We start from the raw sequence: 8,074 nt of genomic DNA on the forward strand, positions 1-8,074 counted from the left end.
GCTGTCAGACCCCTTCTGTCAGTTGGGATTGGCTGACAAGGGGAAGAAGAATTAAGCAGAGTGAAAGAATACTGGACCATGACACCACTGAAAAGGGGAAAGACAGGAAGACGTATCTTAGAAGAAAAAAAAAAAAAAGTAGAAAAATGCTCTGAGCGAACGAGGCTGGACTGCCTAGGAAGAGGAGGGGAGATCTCTGAAGTGAAGCTGAATAAATAGGAGAAGTGGAACTGAACCATAACGAAGCATCAACAGTATTTCTCAAGCAGAACAGCACGCCGGCACAAGCAGCAGTCGACAGCTGCAGCCTGGCTCGGGATCCCGCCTCTCAGGCGCTGACACACACAGCCACCGTTTCTGCTTTTCTTAAAACTTTCTGACAGGAAAAAGAATCCACCTTAAACTCTGCATCGGGCAGAACACATCAAACAGCTCTCCCCCTTCTGGAGCGCCGCGGACTGCAGTGTAAGGTAATTAGCCGTGACCCCGCTAATTGCAGCTGCCACCCAAGCTGGATGGCAGCTGCCGGGGAGCAGGGCGAGGGAGCCCCGGGGGCTGCGGGCAGCGCCGCTCGCTCAGGCGAGCTGGTTCAGGGCTGGACACCCGAGCCGAGCCGAGCCGAGCCGCCCCGCCTGCAGGCCCCGCGGGGCCGGGGTGTCCCTGGGAGCTGCCGGCCGCGCTCGGGAGCGGGACCCCGGGCTTGGCGGGACGCCCCGGGCGGCTGCGGCCTGCAAACCCGGGGTGATCCCGACGCGTGGCAGCAACCCCCCCTGCGCGGGCCTCCCGCCGGCGCGGGCCCGGGGTGCCGCCGGGAGACATCCGCGCGTACCCGGGCGCGGCGTTTCCTGCGGGAACGGGGGGCCCGGAGCGGCCTGAGGCGGCCGCAGCGGCCTGGCCGCCCCCCTCTCCCCCCGCCCGCGGCCCCGCTTCACCTCAGCGCGGCGGGGAGCGGGCGGATGGGCGGGGGCCGCGCCGGGGAGGCTGCTCCCCCCGCCGCCGCCTGACCTCATGCGCCGGGAAGCGCCAGGAAGCGCCGGGCCGCCCCCGCCGCTCCCACCCGGAGGCGGGGGGGCCCGGGGGGGCGGCGCTGACTCAGCCGGCGGCGGGGACTCACCGCGCACACGCCGCGCTGACACACCGGCCACGCCGCGGGGCAGCCGCCGATCACGCGCGGGCGCCCGGCGCCCATTGGTTGCCGCCTCACACACCTTTGCCGGCGATTGGCGGAGGGAGGCCGGGAGCCCCGCCTCCCCCCCACCCGCGCGCGCGGGGCGCGGGGAGCCGCCACCTGAATGGGGAGCGGCGAACAAAAAGAGGAAAATAAAGGCAGCGGGCGGAGAGCGGCGGCAGCGCGCGCCCCGGGCGGCCTCGGCTCCCCGCCACCGGCCGGCGGTGAGTGACCGGCCCCGCCGCGGGGGAGCGGGGCGCCGGGCGCCCCGAGGCGGGGAGGGAGCCCCCCGAGGGGGCGCGAGGGGGCGGCCGGGGCAAGCGGAGGGACCGGGGGCAGCGGCGCGGGCGGGGCAGCGGGCTTGAGGCGGGGGCCGGAGGGGGTGAGCCGCGGCGGGGGGGCCTGCGGGGCGAGGGTCCCCCCCCCCGGAGCGGGGGAGCCGCCACGGGGAGAGCCTGCGGGGCGGGCGGGCGAGGAAACCCGCGGGAGCGAGGAAGGGAGCGGAGCTGCCGGAAGCCTGTTGGCACCGCCGGGCCGGCGACGTGCAGCCCGTCTGTGTGTGCGTGCCCGCCCGCCCTGGCGCGCCCAGCGCGGGGGAGCGGCGGGCTCCGCGCTCCGCGGCTGGATGCGCCAGGCGGCGGCGGGAGGAGGAGGAGGCGGGAGCCGGGAGGATCCCGGCGCGGCGGGGTCAGGCGGGGGCGGCGGGGCCCGCCGCCAGGAGGGGGTGGGCGGCGCGGGGGCCGGGAAGCGGGCCGGCGCTGCGGGGAAGAGCCCGCCGCAGCCCCCCCCGCCGGCGGAACCGATCCGTGCGCCCGCTCCCCGCGGGGACGCCGATTCCCTCCGCTCCGCTCCGCTTCCCCCGCGGCGGGAGGCGCCGGGTGTGGCGGCGCTGACCCTCGCCCGGCCCCCGCCCGCTGCGAGGCGAGGCGAGGCGAGGCGAGGCGAGGCGGCTCCCCCCGGCCCGGGGAGGCGGCGGCTGCGGCGGGCGGGCTCCCTTCCTGCCGGCTGCCGCCGGGCCGAGGGCGGGGGCGGCCGCGCGGGGAACTGGGGGAAAGGTCGGCGCGCGACAGCGCCCGCGCCGCCGAGCAGGCGCCGATCACGCTTTGTTCACACGCCCCCGCCCCCGGGCCCCGCCCTCCGGCGGCGGCCGGCCAATGGGCGCCGGCGCGGCGCGGCGCGGGGAGCCGAGAGGGGAGGGCGGGGGCGGGGCGCGCGGGGGAGCGCCGGCGGGGTGCGCTGAGGTGAGGGTGGCGCGCGCCCAACGGCCGGGGGCGGGGCCCGCGCCTGCGCCACGCCCCCTCCGCCCGCCGCCGCCGCGGGGGCGGTGGGCGAGGGCCGGGCCCCTGCGCCGCCCCCAGCGCCCGGGGCCGGCCGGGCCCCGTGAGGAGGCGCGTCCCGCCCGCGGCTCCGGCCGCCTGCGGAGGCGGCCTCCCGAAAGGCGGCTGCTCCAGCCGCACCGTCTTGTCGTGGCGCGGGGGGGGGGGCGGGAATTCGCCGGCAGCGGCGGGCAGCGTCCCTCGGGAATCGCGAGCCGCGTTAGGGATAACGGTGGGGCAGGCCGCTTAGCGGGCTCTCTGCGTGGGGTGGTCGGTCAGACGGTGAATATGCACATATATATATATTTCAGTTCTCCAAGTTGGTGATTTTCCTTGCATGTACGTGCGCGAGGGAGAGGCCTTTTGGGTATTTCTGGAACATTTTTGGTAGCTAATACCTTTTCAGGAAAACATGCATCCGTCCCAATACGCTCCTTTCTCAGGTGCCCAAATAAGCACAATACTGCGGGCTGTGTTTAAAGCACAAATGGAAGGAGGGTGGGATGGGGAACAAAGTTTTAGGCTTTTGTTTTTCAGGTGAAGATTTTTGTTAAGCTTTCAGACACAACACTTTCAACATGGAATAACTTAAACTGTTGCTTAAGATTTGGGGGGAGTTCTCTTCTCTCAAGAAAATATATAATCTTCACCAGGTGGCCAGATTTCCCCACTAACAACTTCATAAAAATACTATATAAGTAAGAAAGAGGGCAGGAAAATATAGGCATACCCCCTCACATGTGCTTATCTCACACAGGTTGCTTGTTTTGTTTTTTACGATGCCTCCTTATAAGTAACTGCAAAATACTCAAACGTAGCATCAGGTTTAAAGTCTCCTTTTTTCCTCTTACTGAAACAGGAGGAAGAAATGGAGATGATGACTGAGAAACAGAGAGATACTAGGTATTTCTGCAACAACACTCCTGAAAAGAGCGATTATGAGGCTGTAGAAGCCCTTATTTCTATGAGCTGCAACTGGAAATCAGACTTCAAAAAACATGCAGAAATGAGACCTATAACTCCAGCATCTGATATGTCAGAAGAGAGCGACGAGACTTTGCTTCCCGGAGCGGCGGACTTTAATGCAATACCAGCATTTGTAAGTTTTTGAATTTGTACGTGCGTGTGCTTGTTTTTAACAGTCAGTGTGGCGATGTGTTGGTAACGTGCCCCCCCCCTTACTGTGTCTGTCTCCCCACGCAGTGCCTGACCCCTCCCTACAGCCCTTCCGACTTGGAGATGTCGCAGGTGGTCCATCCGGGGGCACCGGCGCTCGGCAAGTTGCTGGCTGAGGCTGCCAAGCCTCCTCTGGCCGCACCTCGGCGAGAGGCAGAGAGGCCTCCAGCGGCTGGGCCTCCGAAAGCTCAAGCGACGAGTGTTATCCGCCACACGGCCGATGCCCAGCTTTGCAATCGCAAGACCTGCCCAGTGAGAACAGCCAGCGTGCTGAAATACCAGGACAGCGTTTCGAGGGAAACAAGCAGTAAACGGAACGCCGAGGCAGAACATTTGGCGTGTTCCGCCGTGGCGCCGAGCAGAGCCAGGGATGAGAGTGGAGAACTGCCGGTGGCAGAAGGAAAAAACGCAGAACCAGCTGTCAGCCCGGCGCCCTTGGCAAAGCCCTCGGTCAGCAGACATCAGCCTGTCCCTGGGCCGGCACAGCAGCCGCTGGCGGCGGTGGCACCGCCGTGCCCTGCCCAAGGCAGCGGAGCCCCCCCCGTGCCAGTGATTTGCCAGATGGTCCCGCTGCCCGCAAACAACAACGTTGTGACGGCCGTGGTGCCCAACGCCGCGCCGAGCCAGCAGCCGGCTCTCTGTCAGCCCATGGTCTTCATGGGCACCCAGGTTCCCAAAGGTGCTGTTATGTTCGTTGTGCCCCAGCCGGTTGTGCAGAGCACAAAGGCTCCCATTATTAGTCCGAACGGCACGAGACTCTCTCCCATTGCCCCTGCTCCTGGCTTCGTACCTTCTGCCGCAAAAACCACTCCTCCGGTTGATTCTTCAAGAATAAGAAGTCACATTTGCAGCTACCCAGGATGTGGGAAAACGTACTTCAAGAGCTCCCATTTGAAGGCTCACGTCAGAACACACACAGGTTGGTCGCTGTTGCTGGATGTTTAAAACGAGTGTAGAAAATTGTGGCTGTATGTGCAGCTTGTTAAGGTTCTAGCGATTACCGGATTTGTTGATGGAACAAATTGTGGGGCAGCGATGAAATACTTTTTTTGCCAGTGTGCATTACAAGGCTGCCTAATCTCTGACAGGAAATCTCCCGGAGGGGAAGCTGACTCAGCTGTTTGTTTTTGCTGGACTTGCTTCATGTCAGAAGGTGTTCAGTAATGCTTCTTACGAGTGTGGAAGCAAGGCCTTGCTTTTCCAGAGTTAAGGACGCCTTCTTAGGCTTCTCCACAAGAATGCCTTTGTCAGGAGTGGGTAAAACTTAAAGAGATTCTTTTATGAAAGAATATAAGGATCCACTCCACGCTATTCCTGTCTTGGTTCTTTTAGAGTAACTTCCCCGCACCTCAGCTCTTAGTTGCAGTAGCAAAAAGAGTCGTGTCTTTTCGCAGAGGCTCACAGTGCGCTACCGGAACTCTGTTACGTAAAATGCTGTTACAGGTTGCGTTTCAGAGGGTAGTTTGGGGCGTGCTAAGTCGTCGTCATCTGCAGTTCACGTGGAGCTGAGAGTTACAATCAGCTGTCTTGAGATGTAAAGAGCATCTCAAACCCTTTGGTTCCAGCGAGTTGTTAACCCTTTGTACTACTTAGCCTTGAGGATAGTGAGTCTGCGTGTTTAAATATCGGTTTATAAACAACTTTTCACATTTCATATATATAAAAATAATTAATATTTATGTCGATTTTTGGCTCAACTGTCATAATAGAAACTTTTCTTTAAAAAAGTCAAATCCTGCCAGTCAAGGCAGTAGTGTTTGTTGCTCAGTTAGTCCTCATTGTTTTCTTTTCTTTGTCTTTTTTTTTCTTTAGGAGAAAAGCCGTTTAGTTGTAGTTGGAAAGGCTGTGAGAGAAGGTTTGCACGGTCTGATGAACTGTCTCGCCATCGCAGAACGCATACCGGGGAGAAGAAGTTCGCCTGCCCGATGTGTGAGCGGCGGTTCATGAGGAGCGACCACTTAACAAAGCACGCGCGTCGCCACTTATCGGCTAAGAAGTTACCAAACTGGCAAATGGAAGTGAGCAAGTTAAACGATATTGCCGTGCCGCCAACGTCTGCGACCGCGCAGTGAAAGGACTTATTCTGAAGGCGGTGGAATTAACTGTTGTCGCTGGGATATGCCAGCTAAAAAAAGGCTTTTGCTGCCGGTCTGCGGTTCTCCCGCGCCGCTGCTGATGGCGGTGCAGCAGAGAGGCAAAGGCCGTCTGTGCTCAGTCACAAAAAACCTTGCTGGGAGAACCGGCGGCTGGCTGGAATAGCGGGTGTCTTTTGCACTGGTAAGGAGAGAGAGAGAAAGGGAAGGTTCTAGAGCAGAGCAGTGCACGTTGTGCCAGTTTTGAATTCTGCAAATTATTCGCATATACTCTAGTCACGCGTAAGTGTTACTGAAGGTTTGCTGCTGACGCTTGAGACCAACTCTGATTTTACCTTCCAGTTGTCAGTCTTCAGCACAACACAGACTAGGGAGACGGCAGGGTGCGGGCGCAGGCGTGAAAGCCCGGAGCGCACCTGCGTAAGATAATCCAAATTGGTTTTCCTACTTCTGCCACCTTTTCTTGGGAGGAGTCTTCTCCTCCTATCCATTCTCCGGCCCAGTCATAGGTGATGATTTGGTGCCAGACTCCTGGAGATTTTGGACCTGTCCTCCTGCGTGGGGTGTTTAACGCACCCGGCTTTATACTGCTGTCCGGGGGGCTTGGAGTGGGTGTTCAGGGGCACCGCCTGGGCAGGCGGAGGGTCGGAACGTTTCCGAATCCTCCTCAGCTTTGTCGTATTTTCCCAGCTTCTTGGGCAAGCTTTGTGATTATTACAATTGGTCGTACCTGGGCATCGTACGATGCTTCTGCTTTTGTGTTGCTTATGGTTTCTTTTACACCTCCTCACAGTTCTGTACCACTGCGTTTTTCATAAATGGATACGGTGCACTTTTAAGAGAAACATTGTAACTGTAAACTACTCGGGTTGATTAAGGAAGAAGACCAAGAATCTTAGGCTTCTTGATGGTGTTATTCTTTGAAAGACAGTTTATACTAAAAATGAAATGGATATATTATGTATTGTATTAAATTACAAAGTTGTGATTTGAAAAGTAAAACGAGGCAGTAAAGACACCAGCCTAGAATTTAAGCTGTAGCTTTTGTGACAAATAATGCATCAACTTTCGCTATTTCTATTTTATCATATTATGGTGAGGACACATATCAGAAAGTGAACAGTTTGAAAATAGTGTATTAGATACGCTTTTTGTGACTACTTTAAAGATTTGCACATTTCTTATGTTGTACTTTATACTTTGTTTACAATAAAACCAATTTTCTTTAATATAGACCTCTCTTTTCTTTCTCTGTAGCAGAACTTAACGCTTTGCAAGGAAAATAACCTCAGTAGTGTCCATCAGTATGTCCTGAGCAATGAAGCGCTGTCTCTTGAACTTTGATAGTTTTTTAAGCTCTATAAAGCCAAGAGGAGTGGAATTTCAAGTCTGCGCTCACGAGAGCTGTCAGGGAGGCGGGGTTTTGCCCGCTCGGGGCAGCAGGCGGGCTGCGGGGGCCGCTCAGCTCTGTTGGGGGGGCTCTCCCGCCGCCTGCTCTGCCGGCCTGCCTGCAGGATCCCCGGCTTTCACAGCTGCGTGGCGGCTGACTCACCGCCCTGCCCGGCGGGGTGTTTGGGACAGGGGCACTCCTTACCTTATCCTGTTTGACGCAGCGCCCAGCGTAGGAAAAACCTGAGTCATCGCCCTTTCTTCTTGTTCCAGGGGGAATACGGCATCACAGCCCAGTGCGAGAGACGCTTCCCCAGGAGCCCGAGTGCCGCTGCCATCTTGCTTCAAGGTATTTTCCATTTCATGGGCGCAAGATTAAATATTTTAACAGCTCTGGGGCTGAAACCCTTCCACGTCTGCAACTAGCCATTGGGCTCGGAAGCTGGGCCCCCCCTCCAGCTCTGCCACGCTGAACCTTGAATCCCGTTCTGTGCGGTGGCCCCACATCACGGGGGGCATAAGGAAAGTGCCGCCCCCATCGTCACCCTGCCCGGCCGCGGCTCTCCTCCGCAGCCTGCGGTGGGCTTTCAGCCCCCCCTCCAACTCAGCAGGGAGCTGAACTTAAATCTGACTTCCCAGGCGAGTGCTCTGGTGCTGCCACGCAATAAAAGGGGAAGAAAGGGAGTTTCTGTGCCGTGGCCGTCTCCGCTGCCTGCGTTTTCTACAGAAAATCGGCTGCTGGCGCTTTCTGTGCGGCATCCAGCTCTGGAGGTGTGCGTGGGGCGTGCCCTGCGAGCACCCGCTGGCCGCACCGCTGGGGAGGCTGCAGAGGAAAGCCTGTGTCTGGCATTGCTGTGAGCTAAGTAAAATACAGTTTCTCACTCTAAATACAGAATTTAACAGTAAGAAGGACACTTCTGACTGGTTCCAGT

At 58.8% G+C, this 8,074-nt stretch overlaps 1 protein-coding gene across 5 annotated transcripts; it reads left to right on the forward strand.

Annotated features, from left to right (window-relative positions):
- Nucleotides 1-291: 291 nt before the first annotated feature.
- Nucleotides 292-7,532, forward strand: KLF10 (KLF transcription factor 10). Of its 5 annotated transcripts, XR_014229640.1 has the most exons (5): nt 1,326-1,392; nt 3,344-3,583; nt 3,688-4,579; nt 5,473-5,937; nt 7,416-7,532. XR_014229640.1 is itself a non-coding variant. In XM_082325721.1 (4 exons), the coding sequence occupies exons 2-4, from the start codon at nt 3,353-3,355 to the stop codon at nt 5,730-5,732; spliced, it is 1,383 nt and encodes a 460-aa protein (XP_082181847.1). In that variant the 5' UTR covers nt 292-470; nt 3,344-3,352; the 3' UTR covers nt 5,733-6,972. The 5 variants fall into 5 exon arrangements, 4 of the variants coding, with proteins under 4 accessions (XP_082181847.1, XP_082181846.1, XP_082181848.1 ...); XM_082325721.1 differs by lacking the exons at nt 1,326-1,392; nt 7,416-7,532 and adding an exon at nt 292-470 and having other exon boundaries at nt 5,473-6,972; XM_082325720.1 differs by lacking the exon at nt 7,416-7,532 and having other exon boundaries at nt 5,473-6,972.
- Nucleotides 7,533-8,074: the final 542 nt, after the last annotated feature.

This window comes from Platalea leucorodia, assembly GCF_965183815.1.
Source record: "Platalea leucorodia genome assembly, chromosome: 1".
NCBI classification, from domain to species: Eukaryota; Metazoa; Chordata; class Aves; order Pelecaniformes; family Threskiornithidae; genus Platalea; species Platalea leucorodia.

What these genes read in the sequence shown, in the direction of transcription:
- KLF10 (XM_082325721.1), top strand. Translation starts at nt 3,353, where the DNA reads ATGGAGATGATGACTGAGAAACAGAGAGATACTAGGTATTTCTGCAAC. An exon ending in TTAATGCAATACCAGCATTT is followed by an intron (nt 3,584 to 3,687) that starts GTAAGTTTTTGA and finishes CTCCCCACGCAG; the next exon opens with TGCCTGACCCCTCCCTACAG. An exon ending in TCACGTCAGAACACACACAG is followed by an intron (nt 4,580 to 5,472) that starts GTTGGTCGCTGT and finishes TTTTTTCTTTAG; the next exon opens with GAGAAAAGCCGTTTAGTTGT.